The 27,140-nt window shown below is 44.2% G+C and overlaps 1 protein-coding gene across 1 annotated transcript in view; it reads left to right on the top strand.

The window, feature by feature from the left end:
- Positions 1-5,074: 5,074 nt before the first annotated feature.
- Positions 5,075-27,140, top strand: part of HS3ST6 (heparan sulfate-glucosamine 3-sulfotransferase 6) — a 72,134-nt gene continuing 50,068 nt past the window's right edge. Inside the window, exon 1 of the mRNA XM_087728912.1 lies at positions 5,075-5,779. Coding sequence (XP_087585038.1) covers positions 5,331-5,779 — 449 coding nt within the window. The 5' untranslated portion in view covers positions 5,075-5,330. The remainder of the gene's footprint in view (positions 5,780-27,140) is intronic.

The raw sequence follows: 27,140 nt of genomic DNA, 5'->3' as shown, positions 1-27,140 counted from the left end.
AAAAAGATGTTGAGACTTTGGAAGAAGTTCAGAGAAGAGCAACTAAGGTGATCAAAGGCCTGCAGACTAAAACATATGAAGAACGGTTGCAGGAACTGGATATGGCGAGTCTAGAGAAAAGAAGAATCAGGAGTGACATGATAGCAGTCTTCCAGTATTTGAGGGGCTGCCACAAAGAAGAGGGGGGCAAATTATTCTCTAAAGCATCAAAGGGCAGGACAAGAAACAATGGTTGGAAACTCACCAGAGAGAGAAGCAACCTGGAATTAAGGAGAAACTTCCTAACAGTGAGGACAATTACCCAGTGGAACAGAACTTGCCTCCAGAAATCATGGGTGCTCCGTCACTGGAGGTTTTTAAGAAGAGACTGGACAGCCACTTGTCTGGAATGGTATAGGTTCTCCTGCTTGAGTAGGGGCAGTAGTGGGATTCAGCCAGTTCACACCTATTCGGGAGAACCGGTTCTTAACTTTCTAAGAGGTTCAGAGAAGCGGTTGTTGTAAGGAAGGCAGGAAGGAAACATTCTGGCGTTGTTTCTAGCTTAATCTTTGTTGCCCTGCTTACAGAAACTGCCTCTCCGGTTAACCCTTATTACATTGTACCAGCTAAGGCAAAGTGCCCATCAACCTGAGTAATGTTGAGTTGGCCACGCCCACATGGTCACATGACCACTAAGCCCAGCCTACCCATCTGGTCATTAGGACAGAGAACCGGTTGTTAAATTATTTGAATCTCACCACTGAGTAGGGGGCTGGACTAGAAGACCTCCAAGGTCCTTCCAGCTCATTCATTCTATTCTAGTAGGAAGAGAGCTTGGAGGCATCTAGTGAGTATCTTATCTCACTCCTGCCCAATGTATGATTCTGGGATGTGTAGTTCATATATAGACTGAGGGCCATCCAGCATTTCACAAAAGGAAAGAAAGAAAAATCCTCCAGTGAAGAACATAGAACATTAACAGAGTTGGAAGTGATCTTGGAGGTCTTCTAGTCCAACCCCCTGCTCAAGCAGGGGACACTGTACCATTTCAGACAAATAGTTATTCAGTCTCTGTTTGAAAGCCTCCAGTGATGGAACATTCACAACTTCTGAAGGCAAGCAGTTCCACTGGTTGATTGTTCTCACTGTCAAGAAGTTTCTCCTTAGTTCTCGGTTGCTTTCTTGGAAGCATATGGACTCCTAAACTCATAGGACTCGTTGGTTATTCATTATTAAATTTGTGTTAGTTGTGAAATTGTGTCCGACCCCATGAAAAACACCCCTCCGGGTCTTCCTGTCCTCTATCATCCTCTGGAGTCCATTCAAGCTCATACCAGCTGCTTCAGTGACTCCATCCAGCCACCTCCTTCTCTGCTGTCCCCTTCTTCTTTTGCCCTCCATCTTTCCCAGCATGAGGCTCTTCTCCAGGGCATCCTTCCTTCTCCTTAGGTGGTCAAAGCATTTGAGTTTCCTCTTCAGGACCTGGCCTTCTAAAGAGCAGCCAGGCTGTATCTCCTCTAGGACTGACCGATTGGATCGCCTTGCAGTCCAAGGGACTCAATGCAGGAGTCTTCTCCAGCACCAGAGTTCAAAGGCCTCCATTCTTTGGCGCTTAGCCTTTCTCATTATTAAATAGGAATGTCTAATATTCCTCCCTGATTTCCTTCCATTTTCACTACAAGTTCTCCATTTCCTTTGGAAATACAAATAATTTTGCCCCACACATCCTCCATCTCTGCCATCAATTTCTCCTGTTTCACTCAAGGGCCAGCAAACCAGCTGGAGTGGTACATTATCCAGACACAAAAATGGCCACAGGAATTATTTTTATTTTATGTTTTAATAAAACATTTATTCTATTTTTCTAATGGGAGATTATCTGTTCACCCCACAGCATCACCCAGGACACAAAATTAATTTTTTTTCTCTCTCTCTCTCTAGGAATTCAAGCCACCCCTACCCCACCCACAGTCAAGGAAAAGTCTCAAACGATGGTGTTTCATGCAAATGTACAAGAAGCTCTAATAATGGAAATCGACTGCAGGTAGTCCACAATTGAGCCCAAAATTTCCACTGTTGAGACATTTGTTAAGCAAATTTCTGCCTCATTTTACAACCTTTCTTGCCACCCTTGTTAAGTGAATTGCTGCAGTGGAAAAGTTAGTAACCTGGCTGTTAACCGAATCTGGCTTCCCCCGTTGACTTTGCTTTTCAGAAGGTCACAAAAGGGGAATGACATGATGTCGGGACACTGCAACCGTTATAAGTATGAACCATTTGCCAAGCAACTGAATTTTGATCACGTGACCATGGGGGTACTGCAATGGTCATGAGTGTGAAAAATGGTCATGTCAGTTGTAATTTTGAACGGTCACTAAATGAGCTGTCGTAAGATGAAGACTACCTGTATTGCAAGATGTAGGAATCCAGCTATACTTATACCAAACCAGAGGTACATTCTACCTGTTTCTCCCAACCTTAAGTGGCCACAGGGGTTACAGATTACAGATCTAAAAAGTTGGAAGGGACCTCGTAGTCCACCCCCACCCCCACCCCACCCAAGCAGCAGAGCCTACACCCTTTCTGACAGATGGCAGAATCTCTTCTTGAACATCTCAACTTCCGAAGGGAACTTTTGTTCTATTGTTCTCACTGCCAGAAAATGTCTCCTTATTTCCAGGTTGAATCTCTCCTTGTTCACTTTCCATCCATTGTTCCTTGTCTGGCCTTCGGGTGCTTTGGAAAATAGCTTGACTCTCTGTGGCAGTCCCTCAAATATTGGAAAATGCTATCCTGTCTCCCCTGCTCCTTCTCTTCACTAGACTAGCCATGCCCAGTTCCTGCAATTGTTCATTGTATGTTTTAGCCTCCAGTCCCCTCATCATCCTGGTTGCTCTTCTCTGGATTCTTTCTAGAGTCTCAACATCTTTTTTTATAGTCTGGTGACCAAAACTGGATGCAGGATTCTAGGTGTGGTCTTACTAGGGCTTTATAGAGTGGTATTAGTACCTCATTTGCTATTGACTGTACCCCTCTGTTAATGCAAGTTAGGGTTGCATTGACTTTTTTGGCTGCCGCTGCACACTCCTGATTCATATTTAGCTGGTTGTCCACTAAGACTCCAAGATCCCTTTCACAGTCACTGCTATTAAGCCAGTCTATTTGTGTACTTTTGGTTTTTCTTGCTTAAGCGCAAGACTACTTTTCTCTACCTTGAATTTAATTGCTGTTCCTTTTCTGGCCCCATATCTGTCAAACCCTGCCTGGCTGAGCTCTCTGGTTTTACCCCTCCTCTCTTCCTCCTCCTACCCCCACAGGTTGTGTCCCAAGTTTGAGGGGCTCACCTTTTAAATGTGGGACTCACAACGGAGCAAATATTCCAGCTGCAGTTTGACTAGTGAGAGAGCAGCAATGGGACAATTATTTGCCTGAATTTGGCTTTATATTACTCAAGAATAGCAGTTTTTTAACAATTGCATCATAATACTCTCATTTCCAAAGTCTATAGGCCAAACCAGAGATGGCATTCAGCAGGTTCTGAGCAGTTCTGGAGAACCAGTAACGGAAATTTTGAGTAGTTCGGAGAAACAGTAAATACCACCTCTGGCTGCCCCCCCCCCCTCCATCTAATCTCTGTCTCCCAGTTGATAGGGAGGAAATGGGGATTTTGCAGTATCCTTCCCCTGCCATTCCCACCAAGCCACGCCCACCAAACCACACCATGCCTACCAAGCCATGCCCACAGAACCTGTAGTAAAAAAAAATGAATCCCTCCATTGGGCCAAACTGCAATGACATCATAATCTTTTCATATCCTAATATCTGATACAAGTGTATAAATTGAGCATTAATTCTTAAAATAGGCTTTGAGTGTCGGTGACTATTAATTTGTGTTCACTTTCTGCAATGGAATATATTTTTTCATCCAATAAGGATCTTCAGAATTCTATTTTAAACGTGTATAACTACACACAGAGAGACACAGACACACACAGACACAGACACACACACACACACACACACAAACCTCCTTTGTCTGTTTCTCACCTTCATTAACTTTGAAACAGGCACAAGAAGGTATTTTCCAGACAAGGAGGAAGCGGAGTGAAATTAGTTTTTAAAAACTAATTAAGAAGCAGAAAAGGGAGCAGTCGCTTCCCAGGGAAGGCTCCGCTTAGTGAGGAAGCCACACCACACAGAATAGGGACATATCTATCAAAAGTAGCTCAGCAGGCCATAAGATTCTAGGAGAGATTCCTTACTAAATCGCCCTCTGCCCCCCACTTGGGCCATCGTGCTAAAACGTAAATAGGGTCGAAGGTTTGCAAGTTGTGTGGACAAGGGAGTCGGTTTTCCTGGTTTTCTTTAGGAAAACGTCGTTATGGATGGTAGTCATTTAAGGGCAGGTCAATTTTTCAACTCCGATCAGTTTTTTTTCCCCCTCTCGGGAGAGGCTGCCTGGAAGCGCTCAGAAGCGACGGCCGTCGAGGATCGAGCTGGGTGGTGGGAAAGGGGCGCAACGCACGTCCGCCACCTTGCAGAGGATCGCTCGCGCGCTCCCCCCCCCACCATGACAAGTCCCCATCTTCGCATCCAGGGAGGTGGGAAAGGGCTCCGCGCATGTCCGCCGCCTTGCAGAGGATCGTTGCCCACCCCAACCCCCAGGGCAAGCCCTCACCCCCGCAACTCATGAGGTGGGAAGGGGCGAAGCGCACGTCCACCGTTTTGCAGAGAATCGCCCCCTCCCCAGGAGAAGCCCCCATCCTCGCATCCCGGGAGCGCGCGGCTTGGGCTGGAGACCCTCGAAAGGGAGAGAGAGAAAGCAGCGAAGCCGGACAACCCCGCTGCGCGTCTCCCCGGGTGGCAGCTCCTCTGAGCGCTGCTCCCCAAGGCGCCTGGCCCGGGGTAGCGCCGGCGGGCCTCTCCGCCTTCCCAGGGAAGGCTCCGTCCGTGGGAAAGCGGGGCGCCTGCCAGATGGCGAGCCTGGCCGGGAACCCGGCGGGGCAGGAAGGTGCGACTCTCCAGCCCCGCCTCGCCGCGCCCCGCCCCGCCTGGTCTGAATGCTGGGCTGGCGAGCGGAGGAGAAGAAGAAGAAGAAGCCGGTCGGGGCTCCCGCCTCCGCGCCGGGAGGGCAAGTGGGGGCGGCGCCGAAGGGAGCCCGGGGAGCAGCAGAGGCGCTGAAAGGCGCCCGGGGCAGCGAGGATCGGACCTGAGGGAAGAGACGCCTGGCCGGCTGGGCTGCTTAAGGAGCGGCCAGGGGACGGCCCGGCCCGCGCCCGCCGGGGGAGCGATGCCCTCGCCGGGCCAGCCCGCCGCCGGGTCTCCGCTTTGTCCGGGGGCGCCCACTGCCCATGGGATGTAGCCGCGGCGGGCCGCTGGGGGGTCTCCCGCGCGCCCCGCTCGCCCTGGCCATGCTGCTGCTCTGCACTTACTTCTTCTACTGCCTGACCGGCCCCTGCCAGCCCCTGCGACGGCCCGGCCCGCCCGGCTGGCCCCCCCAGGCCCGTCCGCCCCCCCGGGCGCCCCTCTTCCCCCAGCGCCCTCCCGAGCCCCCCGGGGAGGAAGAGGAAGATGAGGAGGAAGACGAGGAGGGGGCGCCCCCCGATGCTCCTGCTGGGGCTCTGCCCGTGGCCAGCGGCTCCGGCCAGAAGAAGTTCCCGCAGGCCATCATCGTCGGCGTGAAGAAGGGCGGGACTCGCGCGCTGCTCGAGTTCCTGCGCGTTCACCCGGACGTGCGAGCCGTCGGGGCCGAGCCGCATTTCTTCGACCGCTGCTACGAGAAGGGGTTACTCTGGTACAGGTAAGAGGGCTCCGTCCCGGCCAAGGAGGATGCGCTCCACTCGGCGCAGCTGCCCCTCGCCCCGTTGCCCCTTTTGGATCCAGCGCTGTGCTCGCTGGGAGCTCCTGCGCCCCTCTGCCCCGGCCACGGCGCTTCTGCGGGTTGGGAAATATCCCCAAAGGTGCTTTTTTCCTAAGGCAACTGGGCTGTCTTTGGGGGGGGGGGGTATGTGTGAGTGCGTGGTGGTTGTTCTTGTTTTGCTTGAAGACGTTTCGCTTCCAGGTCAAAAGCCCAATTATCCATCAGGCCACCCTGCAGAGAGCTTAAGAGCCCCCAAGGCAGTCCATTCCGGCTGTGCCCTCTCCCTCTCCCGAGTGCGCCCTGTCCCTCCTGGAATTCGCATCTTTTACCTCTCGGGTTTTTATTTATTGATTTTGTTTGTTTGTTTGTTTTGTCAAGCATATATAACAGATAACAGATAAAAGTATAAACATGATTTTGACTACATGAAAAGGATACGAATAAAAAGGGACATTAGGACAGGGGCGGTAGGCACGCTACCCTACGCTAAATAAATAAACCTAACTTCGTGCCGCTGCCTGCTGCTGAAAATAAACGCTGCCCCGAATCATTTGGGCTGGAACACCCCCCCCCCTCCACACACACACCATCCCTTTCTCCAATGGAGTTGTCCCCCTGCTTTCCCCGGTTGCTTCTCCGATTCCTCCTGTTGCTGTTTTTTTTTCCTTCAGTAAAGTTTTGCTTAGAAGAGGCGCAAATCACTCACGTGAGGAACTCTTGGGTTCTCTCTTGAAATTCAGCAGCCACTGCTACAAACTGGGAGGTTTTATAATGATTTGGTGTATTTCTCCTAGCCAGACCCTTCCCTTCCTATCCTGTTAGGACAGGGGTTGGCAACCTTAAACATTCAAAGTTTCATTTGGACCCACAGAAAAGAAAACACCAGGAGCCACAAAACCCTTCTGACATCTACAATGAAGATAGCACTGCTCAAGCAATCTCATTGTGCATATGTTGTGCACTGACAAATAAATAATCAAATTAAATTAAAATTTATGAAATCAATGAACAGCTACAGAGAAAGGAAATTTTTATTTCTGCATGCAACAAAAACATTTTGAATTTGGGGAGGGCGGAGAGATGGGTCGAAAACCACAATAAATTGTGTGCCAGCAGGTATTGGCAGGCGTGAGGCACAGCAGAGGGATGAAAGAGCCAGCCACATGAGGCTCCAGAGCTGCAGGTTGCAGACCCCTGTGTTAGGAGATCCTAAGAGAGGTCAACCATTCTGGTTTTTACATGGCAAAGGCTGACAGCAGCCAGGAGTTGAAAAGTTTTTTTTTTCCTGCTGGTGTAGACAAGACTTTGTTGCTAGATACTGTGGTGACTCTGAACGAGGAGCCCACCTCTGCTCCCACAATGGATGAAAAGCCTGGGCTGCTGCTTTTTCCTGCCTTCCTCCTCTGTGCTTTTTATAATAGTTTCTATTATGGGATCGGGTACGAAAGAAATGCTGACTTTCCAAGGCTGAAAGCTTGTCTGCTTTTGAAGTCTGTGTCTGCTTTTGTGACTTCAAAGGGGGTCTAGATTTCACAAAGCCACAAAGTTAACAAAAGCTGACCGCCTATGAAAACCCCTTTTAAAGTTAATTAAAAAAAACCAAATGATGAATTGAGGGTTCAGGTATTGTCCCTGGGTGTCTTGCTCTGCGGATCTGAGCCGCTTGTTCTTCTTCAGGAAGTTTCTGTTCTTATAGCCCCTTCCTCTCACAGATCCAACCCCACCATCTTGATAGTAAAGTCAGGACGGTGATCCCATTTTCAGCCTTCTGGTCGTCCTTATTTCCCCATCTTTTTCTTCTCCTTCTTCTCTATTCCTTCTCTTCCCTTGCATGAATAATAATTTCCTGAATACCATCCCAAGAAAACATAAACTGAGATTTGAAAGAGATACCTATAACAGCAGAAAAAGAAAGGGAGAAAGGAGGAGAAAATGAGAGGAAGAGGAGGGAAGGAAGAAAGAGGTAAGGAGAGGAGGGTGGAAGAGAGAGAAAGAGAAGGGTAGGAAGAGGAAGAGTAGGAGTAGGGGAGAGGTAAGGGAAGGAGGAAGGAAGAAAGTAGAGAAGGCAGGGAGGGAGCAAAGAGAGTAAAGAAAGGGAAAATAAGGTGGTGTTACAACAGGCAGAAGGGATGGTAAATAAAGCAACCTAAACTGTATATTATAATGTATTAAATGGAATAACAAATGTATAAGAATGACAAATGTAAAAAAGAATAACAATTATGTGAATGTATACTTAAAATGGTATGTAAGAAAATAAAAAAATAAAAAAATTGGCAAAAAATAAAAAAAATCCTGCAAATTTGGCTTTACTTCCACCTTGTTGAAAGTAAAGTCGGGACAATTGATGCTGCGATCCTATGTTCAGCCTTCTAGTTGTCCTTATTTCCCCATCCCCATCCTCCTCCTCCTCCTTCTACATTCCTTCTCTTCTCTTGTGTGAATGATAATTTCCTGAAAATTTGGGTTCTCCTGAATGCAAGCAGTGAGATTTGAAATCAGGGTCTAAATCTCTTGGGGCTTTGTCTCCATTTTGAGCAGCCCTCAAAAAAAAAAGGAGAATTTCACAGTCAGATCCTTGCAAATGATCCTTGCAATAAACGTTGTATGGTGGTATTTTGTTAGCCAAATCAGAATGTTGTCTGGTAGCATTTATTAGCTAAATCAAAAGTGCTGCTTTTTTGCAGGGTGGGGCAGGAATAAGTACTATATGGAAGAGAAAGTTTGCCTTCAATCTTTGGCTTCTGCCTCTTGGCTGCCTTCTGCAGTTTCTTCCCCAATTAACTATTTTACAACTCATTGGATTAACGGTTGGCAAACTGGCTAGTAGTTCTTGATGTCAAGGGTGTAGATACCTTGCTGTACCTAATAAATAAATGGCTCTCTGGAATGAGTGTTTGCCATGCATAAATGGCCTCAAGTCTATTGCAAATTCGATTTAAACAGAATAATAAAAATCTTCTGGTTGTTTTTTGTTTTCTTTTGTATTGGTCTCGAGAGCCTCTCTTGGGGATTCGGGGTTTTGTTTTGTTGCTCCTGGGATCGTGCCGGGCCTCCAAGCTCCTTGCGATGAATGCTTCCAAAAAAATCAATAAAAACATTTAGAGTTTAAGGACTGGGATCCTTCATTTCAATCCATTTGATATGCATTATCTCTGGCATAACAGCAGGATAAAGAAGCTTCTGTGTCCCATCATTCCCTCCCAAGAAATTGTGCTACTTCTTAAGTTTGAGCAAAATATATAAGCAAAAAGAAGGAGGGGGGACAATTGGAAGAATTGTAGAAAACTGCTCCCTTTGCAAACTGACCTTTGTGCCTTCTTAATTGACTGGACAAAGAGTTTCTTGGTGAGAAGCAGTGAAAAGACTGAGGTTTCTTCTCATAATGGCACGAGAGTCTTTTGGGGATGTTACAATCCTCCTCTAATTTCAGAATGGAAGGGAGGCACGGCACTGTTTCACTGTTCAAATCCTGTGGCCAGAGCGATCATCAGGCCCTCGAAAGCAGCTGATCTTATCAGATCCCATCAGACGCCATGCGGGGATCCGAGCAAAACAGTTGGAGTTGTTTGCAACTTCTGGTTTCCCTTTTAAAAAAAAATCTTTTTAAGTTCAGTGTAAAATGTTTGCAAATTGGCCTTGGCGTTAAAAAAAAATCACATTTTGCAAAAGTTTAATTTCCTGTTATGAGAACACAACGCTGTGGAGGCTCATTTCTGGAGGGGAGACAACAGCCAGGCCCCCACCACGAGGCTAAAATTTGAAAAGTTTATGGCTCAATAGGTTATAGAAACACACCAGCACCTAAGTGTGTGCAATGATCTAGGTTGTTTCATAAATGAATATCCCAGTGTGTTTGTTTGGTATTATAGGGCAGGTAGGCACAATAATTGTACTTTTTAAAATTATTATTCTAGGATTTTAAAATGCTGTGGAATGCATCCCCCATGAAATAAAGATTGCAGTGGAGCAAGAACAATTATGTATAGATAGGCTGGCTTCCCTTCCTGTATAGATCGAATGCCCAAAATCTGGAGAATTATAGAAATTATTTGCAACATTGAAACTTTCTTCCTCATTAAAATATTTGACCACTTAGACTTGCAAATCACTTTTCAGCTCCATTTCTTTGTACTATAAGTATAACTTCACTCTTCTATTCTTCTTCAGGTATAGATTAGTGGGAAAGTTAGTCGATTGAAAATGATTTGCACCTGCATATAAATATCTTTAAAAAAAAAAATCTCCCGAGAGAATCTTTGAATAGCTGTTTTCGTAGTACTGCTAGTACTGAATATTATGGCACTGTCTGTGAGTACAGAAAATGTAGGATTAAAATTGATCAGAATCTCTATATGACTGTAGTGCAGTGAAAATTCATTCTGGGGTGAGATATTCTTTTAATATAAATGCACTCTGGGTGGCCTGAGTTTGAAGGAGCCGAACCACAATATATGTGCCTAATAATAAACATTGTATCTTGGCCAATCATTACAGGTAGTCCTCAACTTACAACAGTTGTTGAAACAATATCATTCAAAGTTACAATGGTACTTTAAAAGTGACTTATGACCACTTTTCACACTTATGCCCATTACAGGATCCCCCTGGTCACTTGGCAACTGACTCACATTTATGACGCTTGCGATGTCCTGGGGTCACGTGTGACCCTTTCACGAGCAAAGCCAATGGGGAAGCCAGATTCACTTAACAACGGTGGGACTAACTTAACATCTGCAGTGATTCCCTTAACAAATGTGGCAAGAAAAAGGAGCAAAAATCACTTAACAAATTTCTCACTTAGCGGCATGAATTTGGGGCTCTGTTGTGGTTCAGCAACACCTATATAATTTTGGAAAAGGTAAAAGAGAAGAGGATGACCGACAGAGGATGAACTCAATCGTGTGTTGATGTGGACATGTTCAGAGTCCCAAAGGACCAGGCTGAGAACAAAACCTTCTGGAGAAAGTCTACTATTTGGTCAGTAAAATGCAGTGCCAACTGGATGATGTGGTACCTTTCTTCTTATCTGGTAAAAAAAGTGAGGATTTTAAAATGGCTTTTTAATTTCTAAGATTTTGGGGAATTTTACCATCAGTCAGAATTTTCAAGTCTACCATTCGCTTGTCCAGGAAAATGAATTGTCAGGGGTCCAAGTAATACACCATAGCAAACAAAACTCTGAGGCAGATGTATTCCTCAAACAATAGCTTTATTGGGTATATCGTATTGGCACAGTTCTGGCGAAAACCAACTCTGAGGTTTTCACCTAATTAAAAGTAAAAGTTTGTCACTTTCTCAAAACAATCAGTCACATGGTCCAATCACAGTGCTTTCTGGTTGCCTGGTGACATCACTCCGCCTTCCTCTGACCAAGTATGAGAATGACCTTGGTTCCCAAGAGAAAGTATTTTGTTTCGGCTACAAAACCCCAGCTACCTCAAATCCCCCCTTCCTATCCCTCAGCTCTAGTGTGACAACACGGAAGCATCCAAGATGCCTTTGGTTAGGTCAGTTTCAGGGTTGACATTTATCTTTAATTATATGTTAGCTTTTAACACTTTGTTTTTTTATTTTTTCTTCTTTCCACTGTTACTGTTTAATGCTGCCTCCTGATGGGAAACTTCAAAAAATACTGATTTTTTTAATCCAATCTGTTTATTTTGAAGAAGATCAACTTTCATTAAGTCAGTTTGGTTGGTGAGTTCTAATCCTGCCTTAGGCATGAAAGCCAGTGGGTGATTTGGGGTCAGATGCTCTCTCTCAGCCCAACCTACCTCATAAGGTTGTTGTTGTGGGAAAAATAGGAGGAAGGAATGTTAGGTATGTTCCCCACCTTGAGTTATTTATAGAAATGATAAAGGTGAGACTATATTAAATAAAGTAAACAAGTGTCAAGCCCCATGGAAATCAGGAGATCCAGGCAGTTCAAGTGAGCATAAAGATTTATTGCAAGTTTAAGCTTTCTACAAGAATCTGACCAACTGACCATTAAGGAAAATGAGCAGGAGATAAGAAAAGCATTCGAGGTAGGCTGAACTCAGATCTCTTTTGGTTCCGCAGGCATTCATGACTTATGACACATTTGACCCCTCCCTCAAGCTCAACCTGATCATCTTCTACAAGTAAAGAAGTAGTTCCAATAAGAACAATCAAATATATCAAAATTAGTCATAAAGGACATTCTACTATGTACTTAATGGGATATTGCTGATATTTTAATACGGTCCTTCTAAGGGAATTTCATCTAGCTAGTAAATAAGTCTTGTGATTTCTACTGCTATCCCTTTTTTAAAAAAATAGATGGGAGATTTTCACTAATCAGGTATCTGTGAGAAGAGGTGACCTAGTTTGTTGGGCTTCAAAAAACATGTCATTTCTCAGTAAAGTCTGTTGTGTCTAAATTCAGAAAATTGTGATGGGGTGGAAAACTTTAAGGTCCCTAGTAAATATTGTCTTAATGTTGGAGATCAGAAATGGTGTCTCTGATTTATTCTTTATGTGCTGTACCTCTATCCCACCTTCCATGAGCTATTCAGATGGAGCACATGGTAGGTTCTTTCAGTTTAGGCCCATCATAACTCTTACGGTAAGCTAAGAAAAAGTCACCTTCTAAACTACCTGTAGATTTCACCTTGGGTCTTTTCAATCTGGGTCCTTCTCAGAATAACAGATTTGGAAAGGACCCTGGAGGTCTTCTAGTCTAACCCCCTGCTCAAGCACGAGACCCTATACCAGTGGTTCTCAACCTGTGGGTCGGGACCCCTTTGGGGGTCAAACGACCATTTCAAAGGGGTTGCTTAAGACCATCGGAAAAAACATATTTTCAAAAAAATATGGAAAACATAAAATAATTTTATGGTTGAAGGTCACCACAACATGAGGAACTGTATTAAAGGGTCATGGCATTAGGAAGGTTGAGACCCACTGCTCTATACCATTCCAGATAAGTGGCTGTCCAGTCTCTTCTTGAACGCTTCCAATGATGGAGTATCCATAAATTCTGTTCTGTTGGTTGATTGTTCTCACTGTCAGGAAATTTCTCCTTGGTTCTAGTTTACTTCTCTCCATTGTAATTCCAAACAGTACCTGTATACTTTGAAACTCTGTCATAACAAGTAGGGATGTCCTTACAATGGGTTAATTAAAATAGCCAAGATGGCAGCCCATGATCATGTGATCTAAGCTCCTCCCTTTTTCAAATTCATCTCAGATGTAACATAGGTTAAGTAGATAAAAAAGCCGAATCATTTAGGTTCAACACATCATTGATGCCCAGGCGTTGCCTTAACAGGCAGTCATTATGCTTTATGAACTGGGGTAATCCCATTTCATGTCAACATAACGTGTATTTTAAAATACTCATAACATGTGTGAACCTAATCTTAAATTTGCCATTTCAGTTAAGTTCAACAAGTGGTAAGGTAGGTTCACTGATGTAATTAACAGATTAACAGAGTTGGAAAGGATCTTGTGGGTCATCTAGTCCAACCCCACTCCCCAAGCAGGAGACCCTACACCATTTCTGACAGAGGGCAGTCCAGTCTCTTCTTGAAAGCCTCCAGTGATGAAGCTCCCTCAATTTACGAAGGAAACTTCTGTTCCATTGGTTGATTGTTCTCACTGTCTTATTTCCAGGTTGACTCTCTCCTTGGTCAGTTTCCATTCCTTGTTTGGCCTTTAGGTGCTTTGGAGAATAGCTTGACCCCTTCCTCTCTGTGGCAGCCCCTCAAATATTAGAAGACTGCTATCCTGTCTCCCCTGGTCCTTCTCTTCACTAAACTAGCCATGCCTAGTTCCTGCAACCATCCATCGTACGTTTTGGCCTCCAATAATAAGTTAAAAACAAGCAGTAATCTTGTGTCATCATTATAGAAATAGTTTATGGTGGCTGGAGAATTCTGGAATTGAAGTCCACACATCTTCAAAATGCCAAGATTGAACAACAACACACAAAAAAAAAACACTATTCTAATCCAAGGTCCTGAAATTTCCTGGTGGTTACTCAGGACCAACCCAGAGTAAATCCTGCTCGGCTTTAGAATTAGACAGGTTTAACAATGTGTTGTCATCTGCTGAGAGACCCAGTCAAATCCTGGCAAGGTTTACTTCAGTCTAACCATGCTGGAGATTAAATGGTACACCTCCCCGTGGTTTTCAAGAGAAGAGTTAAACACCTGCTCAGTTCCCAAGCCTTAACTGCAGCTCCATCATAATCTCTTGATCGGTGTAAAAAGTAGGAACTAAACCTACCGGCTTTAACGATATCTTTTCGTTCCCCTCCCTTTCTTGTTTGTAAGCTTGTTAAACTTATGTCTGTTTCTTTTTCTTCTTTTCTTTTTGGCAGAGAAAGTGGGTTCAGGTGTATTTAAGATCGCTTACGGTTGCAGGGGGATGGAGATATTTCAATCTGGGTGTGGAGATGCGCTTGGGGGTTGGAGAAAGAATTTTAAAGGTAGAGCTTTCTCGCTCCTGGGGAAATCTTTGAAAGTAGTGTCAACATTTCTGAAATAGTTGACTAAGCCGAGAAATTCCAAATTGTGCCAAAAGCTTTTAATTGCCAGCAAGTTGACCCCACCTCCTGCACCTGTGGGATTGTTCGATTTAAATGGCTTTTTTTTTTTAAAAGGAAGACACTATTTTGAGCCACCAAGTCCTTCTGCACGACGCAAGTTTCTTTCTGTTTTCCCACCACAGTGTTTAATCCTTAATGCAGGTTTGTGGATGCAGCTTGAATATTTCATAGATGGCCTCTGATCAGCATTTGGCTTTCCTTAAAGAAAGAAGTTCTTTTGCTTTATAAATATATTATGCAACACAACAAAAGGCAAAGGTAGCGTTTTTTCCTGGAGTGGTTTTTTAAATACATTTCTTGGCCCTACCTTTTTTTCTGCAACTTGGTCCCTTTGTTAATAACAAAAGAAACCTTCAGTTAGAAAGCCATGAGTAATTCCCTAGATTGCCTAAACCCTTTTAACCCTTCAGTGCAGGGCAGGAGAAGACTGTCCGATTCAATAGAAAGGGCAGGATGCAAATTGGATCAGTAAGTGAATAAAACAGGACGTAGAACAGCTTTCCTTGCTTGCACAACTACATTTATGACTGTCCAGGACTTAAGGAAATCATTAATTCAAACCAGCAGAGGGGCCTAAAGAAGGGCAAGATTGCAGCTGCAAAACTGCCTCTGTAGCCTCCTCTACAAGAAGCAATGGGTGGAAGCTAATCAAGGAGAGAAGCAACCTAGAAATTTCCTGGCAGTTAGAACAATTCATCAGTGGAACAACTTGCCTCCAGAAGTTGTAAATCGCATAGAGCGGGCCTCCTCCGTATTCCATCCGCCAGCCAGTGCCGACTGGTGACTACCCGGAGGAGAGCCTTCTCAGTTGCTGCTCCGACGCTATGGAACAATCTCCCCGTGGAGATTCGTACCCTGACCACAGTCCAGGCCTTCCGTACAGCCCTTAAGATCTGGCTAGCCCGTCAGGCCTGGGGATAAACTCTTCTGCCCCTCCCGAATGCTGAGTGAATGTTGTGTTTTAGTATTTTTTAGTTATTTCACATTTTTTTTTCTATATTTGTCTTCACTCCCCTTCCCTTATTATTGTAAGCCGCCCTGAGTCCCCTCAGGGAAAAGGGCGGCCTATAAATGCTAAATAAAATCTAAAAAAAAATAAATAAATCTAAATGCTCCAACACTGGAGGTTTATAAGAAGAGTTTGACTGAAGTGGTGGAGGGTTTCCTGCCTAAGCAGGGAGTTGGGCTAGAATATCTCCAGGGTCCCTTTCAACTCTGTTATTCTATTCTATTCTATTCTATTCTATTCTATTCTATTATATTATATTATATTATATTATATTATATTATATTATATGTGCATTGTGTTGTGCTGGTGTGACTATCATGTATTTGCTGTTGGGTTTTGCTACAAACATACTGTGATGCCCCTAATCTAAACACTTAAAAGGTTTGGGTTATATGTTGCCCTAGGCCTAGGCTAAACCTTAACTTTAGAAAAAGGAGTTTTAGTTATTCCTTGCAGCTGTAAACAGCTGTGCAACAAGCTGAATTCAGACAAGCACAAGGAAGTTTTTGCAAACCCCACCTGTCCAGGCATGGCTAGACTGATGCGTTCTAGCTACGGTGGAAAAGGGGCGATGTTGCAACAGGTAAGCAAGCAATAACTATCCCTCTTAATGATTTCTTGCCACAATTAAATTCAGCAAAGAAGCAAAGTGCGGTTTCAAAACATGTTTTGGCTAAGTCAAGAAGACAAGTTTTTCTTGGCAATAGGGAGGCTAAATATATTAATTTTTTTCTGAGAGCAGCCCAAAGTTCCTGAGTTTATTCCCATGTCCAGATCAATAGGGCTTCGTCAACTGCTTAATCAGATAGCACAGGCTAACCTTCTCTCCGTCGTGGGATTAATATGTGCAAGTAGTCCTTGATTTACAACGATTCATTTAGAGACTGTTCAAAATTGCAACGGCACTGAAAAAGCAATTGAGGATTATTTTCCACAGTTATGACCTTTGCAGAATCCCCATGTACAGTAGAACCTCTGGTCACGAACACTTCTGACCACAACCGAATTGGGATTTTTTGTAAGCGCCAAATTTCCTGTCATTTGTTTACAAACAACAGCGACCCACATGTGGCTGCGGCATTAATTTTGGTTAGGTTTGGGTCACGACTAAATTGGGTTGTGGCCAAAGTTATGGAATGAATTATGGCTGTGACCTGAGGGTCTACTGCATATCAAAATTCAGATGCTGGTTTCATACTTATGGCTGCTGCATGATGTGACCCCCTTTTGCAACCTTCTGATGAGCAAAGACAATGGGGGAAACCAGAGTCACTTACCAACCACATTATGACTGGGACAAGGAAGGTCGTAAAATGGGGCAAACCTCACCTAACAAATGTCCCGCTTAACAATGGGTCGTAAGTCAAGGACCACCTCTATTCATGCAGGTGGTTAGGCTATCCTTCTAATTTAATATTAATTTTCTGGGCGCTGGGTGGAGCCCCTGTTCTCACCGCAGTCTTTGAAGGAAGGCACTGCCTGGAGGCAGGATAAGAGTCCGTTTTGTTCATTTTCAATGTTTATTTTGTTTTCTTCTTTTAGTAAATGGTATGCTGTTTTCATACTCATACTAAGCCCCGGTATGTTTTAATCATAGTTAACAGACTCGGTTTTATGAGTCAGAGAAATAATCTTGGCTTGGCCGATTCTTGGTCCGCTGTCCTTCCTTTCTATCTTCTCTTTTTCTGAGTTGGCTGGACTTGGAGGATGGAGACCAGCAGATAATTGGGATGTAAGCGTAGCCTTAAAACTCAAATCATGCAGCCATCAGAATATCTGCAACGCTCTCCAGAATTCAGTCAGGGGTTTGTTTGTTCTTCTCCATGCTAGATTTCTATGGCTAATAATAATAGCAATAGCTTCAGATGGCGTAGGAATGGTTCCTTTTTATGCAGAAAAGAGGCGCAGAAAAACATTTCGTGGTTGTGGTTGATAAATGATTTATGGCAGCAGTGGCCGCTGCCCCCATTACTGCCGGCTCAGTGTGCGCACACCTCAAGAGTGCGCAGATGGGCAAAAATAGATCTGCATATGTGCAGAACATTTAAAAAGGCAGAAAAACATGCCGCGTTGACTGGAGAACTGGTTCGGAGGTGTGGCAGGCTTGGGTTGCTGCCGGTTTTGGCGACCCAGGCCGGCAAACCACTATCAGTTCAGCTGAACCGGTCCGAACTGGTAAGAACCCACCTCTGATTTATGGCCACTTGCCTGGCCTTTGCCAAGACTCGGTTCTTTTTCCTCTCCCTTGTCCCATTCGGTATTTTAATGACCTCCTCACCCCATCATCATGAAACCTTTTGAAAGAGTAGCCTGGGTGAGATGAGAAAAAAGTGTTTATTCATTTCGTCTGCAAACAAGCAGTGTGTATTTACAACTCTTTCTGAACAAGCAGGCGTGCCGGATTGCTTCAGGGTTTTGGGAGAACTTTACATGTATAAGGGTGTAACCGTGTAGCCCAGGAGTCGGTAGCATGTCACGCACCAGGAACTGCCATGCTCTTCCCCCATCAAAATATGACAGATTGCTCCGAGTATCACAGTTTTTTATTTATTTTATTTTAGTTAGTTAACTTGTCGAACATGTACGAGATAACAGGTATAAGTATAAACATGGACGTGAACAAAGGAAATGAGTACAGATAAATGGGGACAGTAGGACAGGGACGGAAGGCACACTGGTGCGCTTATGCACGCCCCCTTTACGGACCTCTTAGGAATGGGGTGAGGTCCACGGTAGACAGTTTAAGGTTAAAGCTTTTGGGGTTTGAGGATGTAACAACAGAGTCAGGTAGAGCATTCCAGGCATTGACCATTCTGTTGCTGAAGTCGTATTTTCTGCAATCAAGTTTGGAGCGGTTTACCTTGTGTTTGTATCTATTGTTTGCCCGTGTATTATTGCAGTTGAGGCAGACAATTTTGTAGCAGACAATTTTGTGTACTATATTTAGGTCAGACCGTAGGCGGTATAGTTCCAGGTTGTCCAAGCCTAAAATTTCATCCCTTGACCCATAAGGTATTCTTTTGTGAGCAGAGGAGTGGAGGACTCTTCTCGTGAAATGCCTCTGGACCTGCTCGATTGTATTAATGTCTGATATACAGTATGGATTCCAGGCAGAAAATCTGTATTCAAGGATTGGTCTGGCAAAGGTTTTGTATGCCCTAGTTAGCAGTACAGGGTTACTGGAGAAAAGGCTTCTCAAAATTAGGTTAACAACTCTTAATGCCTTTTTGGCAATGCTGTACAATGAGCTCAGGGGCTTAGATCATTTGAGATGAGGACTCCAAGGTCTTTGACTGAGTGAGGGCCTTCTACGAGGTTGTATCCACCCAGCTTGTATTTTGTGTTCTGATTTTTGTTGCTACCCAGACTCATTGCTGAAACCTCACACATTTTCCCACCAGAACTCATCTGATCTCACTTCAGGATGCCAAAACTTTTTGATCTTAGCAATCACTTGAGTCATGGGAGGTGGGGATTAATTTTGAGAATTGAAACTGCGGACAGTTTAGGATGTTCACGAATAGGGCAAGTCAGAAAAATCAAGATGGCAAATGTGATCACACAATCAGAGTGCCGCTTCTTTTAAAAAAAACTAGCGCTGGTCATGTCGGGAAATGGCTTTGCTCACACAATCACAGGTGCCATATTTACCCTCCTATGGATCCCCTCTAATTCATAGGGAATATGCATCAGATTTGGGAGGGGTCCTACTCATTCCTCTGTTCCTTTGGAGCAGAGGTGGGGGGTTTCGGCCCCCTTTGTGACTTATGGCCTTCAACTCTCAATTGTCAACCCTGAAGCTGATCTGGCCAAAGCCATTCTTGACAGCTTCAGTGTTGCCACACTGGAGCTGAGGGATCAGGAGGGGGGGAATAGAGCCAAATAGAGGGGGGATTTTGTAGCCAAAACAAAATACTTTCTCTTGGGAACCAAGGACATTCTCGCACCTGGTCAGAGGAAGGAGGGGTGATGTCACCAGGCAACCAGACAGAGGCTTGATTGGACCATGTGACTAATTATTTTGAGTTGAGGGAAAACTTTTACTTTTAATTAAGTGAAAACCATGGGAACCTTCGGAGTCGGTTTTCACCCGATCTGTGCCAATATGATATTTCCAATAAAGCTATTCTTTGAGGAATTCATCTGCCTCGGAGTTTTGCTTGTTATGGGTGTATTACTTGGAACCCTGACACCAGAATTCCTGAGCCAGCTGACTCGGAAATTCTGGGAGTTGAAGTCCACAAGTCATAAAGAGGGCTGTAGTTCCCCACCTCTGCTTTAGAGTATCTTTCAAGGCCTAATAAAATTTATTTTGTGTTGAGTTTGACTTCCATGACCTCCTGGTTACATATAGTTTCCATTCAGCAACCAGTTGTGCCAAAGCAAAATGTTGTGCTACATTTTGCTACAGGAAAAACTAGGTAAAGAACTAAAGATCCTTCTTTGTATTGATACTTTCTTAGTTATTTACCATATTTTTGAGTATAAGATGCACCTTTTTCCCCCTAAAAGAGGGTGAAAATTTGGGTGCGTCTTATACACTGAATGTAGCCCCACCCACCCACCGGCTCCCACCCTTTGACCTCTGCCTCCCAGCAATTTACCTCTTTGCAGGAAACAGGGGGCTTGCTGAGGCTTCAATAAGCTATAGCAACCCCTGCAGCCTGAAACAGCTGATGATCTGGAGAAATTGAAAGTTAAACTTGCTGTTTGCTCCACATGGCAAATTGCTGGGAGGCAGATTTTTTTTTTCTTTGTGCTAATCAGGCTGTTGCTGCAAGGAGGTAAGTCAAAAACTATAAATGCCTATAGAATGTTCAAATAATTGGACTTATTTTTTAAAGGCTGCTTTATTATTGTTCTAGACAACTTAACAAAATGAAGAAGCTTTTTAAAATAAATGCTTGATCTGAAGAGGCCCTGTGCTATTGTTTTAAAAAGTACTATTCTTGTAAAAAGCAGAGAATAACTATACTTCCAGAAAGCACATCAATTTTAACAGCATCTGTACAAGTATAGTCTGAAATATAACACTACAAACAGTGTATATTGTCTGTACTGTTTGTTGCAAGGAGGCAAATTGCTGAGAAGCAGAGGCAGATATTTTTCCCTTGTTTTCCTCCCCAGAATCTAGGTGCATCTTATACTTTGGAGTGTCTTATACTCGAAAAATACGGTACTAATAATTTTTAGAAAACAGATATTTTGATGTACACTTTTATGGTACGAGTCTTATTCATGTTGAATGGGTGGACAGGGTATTGTTATGGTGGCTGTTCGGAGTGTACCATATATGATTTTTATTCTGAAGTTGCAATAAAATAAAATTTCATATAGATTCCTTGGCAACAATGCAGAAACAATTTGCCTTTGTCCTCCAAACATGCTTGTTCATCTTTCCAATCTAGGATATAAGACTTGGGCCTCCCATTCAAATACTAATCAAATCAGAGACTGCTTAGTTTTTGAGATGAGACTGTCTAAAATCAAAGAGATGCTACTTTATCAATCCTGACAATTTTAAGATGCATGGACTTCAACTCCAAGAATATCCTAGCTAACATGGTCCTTCAAGCCAAATGCACTGACTGGGCTCACTTTGTTCATTAAGCCCTGGATTGTTTTAACTATGGTTTATTGAATCAGTCTCCCTTGCCTGGGTTCATGCAACATGTTGGGCCACACAACCCCAGTCGCAGAGTCAACATAACATAACCTTGTGCTAAGTTAGAGTTGGTTTAATGTGCTAGAGAATTGTGTGTTTTTACAAGATAAACCACGATTAAGCAAGCAGTAGATTAGAGTGTGGTGCATGTGTGCTTTTCTAGTGTGTCTTACTGGTGGAGGATATGTGTGACAGTGACTCCCTGGGAAGTGTGTAAAAGTGCAGAATTGTCTGGACTGAGCAGCTGAAGTTTTGAGTGTCAACAGAGATTTTACATCTTTCCCAACTTTTGCAAACAAAGATAACACTGCTTGGCAAGTTGGCATTCTTTTGGTTAGCAAAGATATTATCTAGCTGTAACTCTCCCTTGGTTTAAACTTTGTTTGAGAATTGAAGTACCAGTGAGTTATGGGAAGATGATTAAAAAGTCTGCTATCTGTGTTGTTTCTCCGGTAACAAATGTTCATGATGTGGGATTCCTCCTGCCAGCGTATAGATTTCCAGGGGCGATAATAGGCAATTGAACCGTTATCTGCCTTACAGCAAAAGCCAAATCAGGTTCTTTGTGTGCAAACCCTCCGAATGCGGCCAATGGAATTCTAGTCAAAGGAAATTGACTCAACCTGGAAAACAGGTGTGTGTTCCCAGGCAAGGACAGAGATATAAAGTAAAGGTAAAGATTCCCCTCACACTTATGTGCTAGTCGTTCCCAACTCTAGGGAGCATTGCTCATCTCTGTTTCAAAGCCAAAGAGCCAGCGCTGTCCGAAGACGTCTCTATGATCATGCGGCTGACATGACTCAACGCCAAAGGCGCATGGAACGCTGTTACCTTCCCACCAAAGGTTGTCCCTATTTTTCTACTTGCATTTTTTATGTGCTTTCGAACTGCTAGGTTGGCAGAAGCTGGGACAAGCAACGGGAGCTCACTCCATTACACGGCGCTAGGGATTCGAACTGCAGAACTGTCGACCTTTCTGATCAACAAGCTCAGCGTCTTAGCCACTGAGCCAGAGATGATGAGGGTGCAAACAAACAAACCAAAAACCCTTTGAGGGGGGGGGAACCCTACTCTGAAATGTCAGATTCTGATTTTGGAGAAGCTCTTCAGGGTCAGAACGAACACTTCAGAATTTGAACCTTTCAACCTCAGAATGTTTTGTTCTTTTCTCAGGGAAACATTTTGATTATTATCATTTTTAAAGGAAGCTTCGCCACCCTTCTGATTTTGCAGGGCCCTTTGTGGGAAGGGGTTTAATAGGACGCCTATGTCTGTTTGCCACAGCCAATTTGCCATGGACAACTCATCGCAGCCAACTCATCATGGCCAACGCGCTGTGGCACAATGTAACAATTCTATTTCATTATTTAAAATCAACAAAAATATTTTAATTTTTGCCATTCGCATTTTATTCTGTCCCTCCTTTTGCATCCTTCCTTTAATGATTCTATTCCACAATTTCTTCCATCTTACAGTAACTCTTGTCCGGCAGCGAGTTGGCTGTGGCAAGTTGATCATGGTGAGTGGTGAATTGTCATAGACCCTCCTGGGATGCCCCAATAAATCAGCCCAGGGCTGCCATCCTCTTCTCCTCCAGCACTTGGGGGAAGGACCAGTTCCTCATGCAAAATTCCCAGGGGTTCTATGGGGAAGTAGCTGCTATGGGAAAGGCATACTTCCTAGGGCCTACTAGATGGCAATATTTAAGGGAGAGGAATCTGAAAATGCCCCCATCTGGTGGGCAGGCGGCAGTGGTGGGATTCAGCCAGTTCGCACCTATTCGGGAGAACCGGTTGGTAACTTTCTAAGCAGTTCAGAGACCTGGTTGTTGGAAGAAATCTTATTTTCTTTTTTTCCACTTTGCAGGGCTAATTCTGTAAGGAAGGCAGGAAGGGAACATTCTGGTGTTGTTTCTAGCCTAATCTTTATTGCCCTGCTTACAGAAACTGCCTCTCCGGTTAACTAAGGTGAAGCGCCCATCGACGTGAGTGATGTTGAGTTGGCCATGCCCACCCAGTCACATGACCACTAAGCCCCGCCTACCCAGCTGGTCATTAGGGCAGAGAACCAGTTGTCGAATTATTTGAATCCCACCACTGGCAGGCGGGAACCCAACCTCAAGGCAAGGCAAGTGATCTGGCCCCATGCCACGTAGAGCTCTCTAGGTGGTGCCCGCACCTTAGATTGCACCCAGAAGGAAATTGGAAGCCGGTGCAGCTCATGCATCAGTGGTGTCACAAGGGCAAGCCAAGGGGTGCCCAACAACATGTGCATCACCGCATTCTGAACCAATATGAATTTCTAGGTCAGTGATGGCGAATCTCTTCAGCACTGAGTGCGTCAAAGGTTGCGTGGAAACATTACATGCCTGCACGCAAGCTCATCAGTGCCGTGCTCGGGAAAAGCCGAACTTCCAGGTTCTAGGACGCATGCATGCCCGATGATCTACTGGCCGGCGCGCAAGCGGTTTTCAGCACTGCCGCACATGCAAAGTGATCACACTCTGGAAAAGCTGGACTTACGGGTTCTGGCATGCCTTCACACCCAACAATCAGCTGGCCGGCATGCATATGCTCACCAGTTTCAGCACTGCTGTGCGCATGAAGGACAGCTGGTTGTTGTGCGCATATGCATGCCAGAAATCCAGAAGGCAAACAGGCAAGGCCACACATGCCGGGCGACATGGCTTCGCATGCCATTTTGGGCACACATGCCGAAGGTTCGCCCTCACGATTCTGCGTGGTTCTCACGGCCAGGGTAGTTATGGAAGCTTCATCACTTGAGACTTTCAAGAAGAGCCTGGACTGCCATTTGTCAGAAATGGTGTAGGGTCTCCTGCTTGAATGGGGGGTTGGACTAGATGACCTATAAGGTTCCTTCCAACGCCGTTAATCTGAAAATCTGTTAATCAGAGTTCATTGCCATAGTCCAACTGAGAAGTGAGCAAGTCCTCCGTATTCATCCATTCTCCAGGGATGCTGTTGAAATTTTAAAAGGATAAAGATTTCCCTGTCTGTTGTGTCCTACTCTAGGACATGGTGCTCATCTCCGTTTCTTGGCCGAGGGAGCCAGCATTGCCCAAAGACAATTCCCATGGTCATGTAGCCAGCCTGGCTCTATGCCAAAGACTTACGGAACACTGTTATCTTCCCATTGAAGTGATACCTAGTAATCTACTCGCATTTGCATGCTTTCGAATCGCTAGGAGGGCAGGAGCTGCAGCAAGTAACAGGAGCTTCCCCTCCCCCCGCCACCATTGTGCAGAGCACAAGTCTCGAACCCGGACTGTCAGCTCTCCAGCTGACAAGCTCAGTGTCTTTAACCACTGAGCCATCACACCCCATTGTAATTGTACCCAATGTGAAATGCGGAAAGCATTCCAAAGAGTTTTGAGAAATTGCAGACTGTTGTCACAGCTTCTCATGTTTTCCAAATTACACCAGTAAAGAAGATAAAAAATCCACAATAAAGTGTGAATGAGAGTCCCACAAGGCTTGACTTTTGTGCTGTGGTTTGCGATCCCATACTAAAGCATAAAAGCCCAGGTCCTAACCGTAATGACAGGATTCACACAAACACAACTAAGTTAAAGCCCCAGAAAGCACGTTAAGCCCCGGCATCCTATCTGAATTTAGTCCTCATGAGCCTCAGTTTGTATTCCAGGTTTTATTGTAGTGAATTAACAACCTGGCAAATTTACAATAAGGATCTTGTGCAACTGATGAGGATGAAATACCAGTGTGATTTCAGCGTTGAGAGATGTGGGGGAATCCGGTCATCTCCCTGGCAAAGGCAGCCCAATTGTTGCAATCCAGGGACGGTTCTTCTCTCTGTCTGCCCCCCACCCCTCACCCCATTCTGCAGCTTTGAGGGGGGGGCAAGAAAGAAAAGCAGAGAGCAAAGCTAAATGTGGGCTGGTTCTGGCTGAGCAAATGGGAAAGGGCTGTTTTGCCCCAAAGTCTTCCCCCCCCCCCCGGTGTCTCTCACCCCAGCAGCAACAGCAGCCCCGAGAAGGAAGCTACTCCGAGGGGGAAGTGGGCGAGCGAGGCATTCCACTTGTTTGGAGAGCAGGCTTAAAAGCTTATGGCTGACCCTTTTGTGAAGCAGGGAAGGGGAGCTTGAACGTTTTCACAGTCTTAAGCTGGGTGGGGATTGCAAAGCGAGCTAATGAAAGCCTGGCATTAATAGCAGGATTTAAGCTCCTAAGTGGCTTTTCAAAGCACTTTCAGTGTCAGCAAAGGAGATTCATCACCTCTAAGTTAGAGTTGTCTTTCTTTCTTTTCTTTCTTTCCTCTCTTTCTTTTTCTTTCTTTCTTTTCTCTTTCTTTCTTTCCTCTCTCTGTTTCTTTTTCTTTCTTTCCTTCCATTCTTTCCTTTTTCCTTCCTTCCCTTTATTTTTTCTTTCTCTGTCTTTCTCCCTCTGTCTCCCTTTGTCTCCTTCTTTCCTTCTTTCTTTCGCCCTGTCTCATTTCTTTCTTTCTTACTCTTTCTCTGTCTCTTTCTTTTTTCTCTGTCTATTTCTCTCTGTGCGTGTGTATTTCTCTTCTTTCTTTCTTTCTTTCTCTTCTTTCTTTCTCTTCTTTCTTTCCTTTCTTTCTTTCCTTCTTCCATTCTTCCTTCTTCCTTCCTTCCTTTCTTCCTTCCCTTCATTTCTTTCTTTTTCTCTGTTGCTTTCTCTTTATCTCTTTCTCTTTCTTTCTTTTGCCTTATTCTTTCTTTCTTATTCTTTCTCTCTGTCTCCTTTTTTCTCTATCTGTCTCTTTCTCTGTGTGTTTCTCTTCTTTCTTTCTTTTCTTTCTTTTCTTTCTTTTCTTTCTTTTCTTTCTTTTCTTTCTTTCCTTCTTTCCTTCTTTCTTCTTTCCCTTCATTTCTTTCTTTTTCTCTGTCTCTTTCTGTTTATCTCTTTCTTTGTGTCTCCTTCTTTCTTTCTTTCTTTCTGTCTCTTTCTTTATCTCTGTCTCATTTCTTTCTTACTCTTTCTCACTGTCACTTACTTTGTTTTCTTCTCTCTGTCTCTTTCTTTTTTCTCTGTCTCTTTCTCTCCCTGTGTTCCTTCCTTCCTTCTTTTCTTTTTTCCCCAATTAAAAAATAGAGATCACTTCCAAAAGCTGGAATTGGTACCCAAAAGACACATCACCTCCTTGTTCTCTCACTTTTAAGAACAGAGAGAGGGAAGCAAGGATCCACTTTCAGATCGAATTGGGAAGTTTGGAAATGGAATGATTAGGGGAGCCTCACTGGTTACAAAGGGTGGGGGGGGCTTCTCTTGCTTTACAAAGGACCAGCCTTAGTCAGAAAGCTTTTCTCAATCTATCTGATGGATGAATTGACAAAAGTAGCAGAGAGAAATATCTTATCTTGGCAACCCCAGGACCCTTGACTCTGATGGCCATTATGATTAGTCATTGTCACTCGCATTTTTTGATTCTTGGAATTGGATGTATTGCAATAATAATAATAATAATAATAATAATAATAATAATAGGGGACTGCATGGCTCCCATATCTGGGCTGCTAACTCTGGATGGCCAGCAGAAGTCAGTTGAGAGACATAGCCATGTTCCTCTTGCTCACTCCCTAGTGGTAGCTGGGATTACTGCAGCCCTCATTATCTTTCATCTTTATTTCCAAGAATTCTCTGGTGCCCAAAAAACTTTCCGAGAAGATAAAAATGACAGAGAACTGCTATCTGAGGCTTGCTTGGGAAATGTTCTTCCAGCACAGAATGAAAGCATCATCTGGACACATTATTGGCAGTTCAAAAAGGTGGGGACGAGCTGCCTTACCTGATGGCCTTGTTGTTATTTGATGTTTTTATTACCTCTGCTCAGTATGATGGCCCTGATGTGAATCAGTAATTTCTACCACTCATGGCAACCATTTGGGGAGCACCACAACATGCCAAAATACCAAAAATGATGCTCGCTCAGCTGTGGTTTAAAGAGAAGAAATTCAAAACAGAGAAAAGGAAGAGTTAAGTATGGAATTCAGTTAAGTTAAGTTTAAGTTAACTGGAGGCTAAAACATACAATGAATGGTTGCAGGAACTGGG

This window comes from Thamnophis sirtalis, unplaced genomic scaffold, assembly GCF_051295495.1.
Source record: "Thamnophis sirtalis isolate CommonGarterSnake01/CBP01778 unplaced genomic scaffold, rThaSir2_p1.2 scaffold_14, whole genome shotgun sequence".
NCBI lineage: Eukaryota > Metazoa > Chordata > Lepidosauria > Squamata > Natricidae > Thamnophis > Thamnophis sirtalis.
Note: the sequence above shows the minus strand (reverse complement) of the source record. Positions and strands in the feature narration are given on the sequence as shown.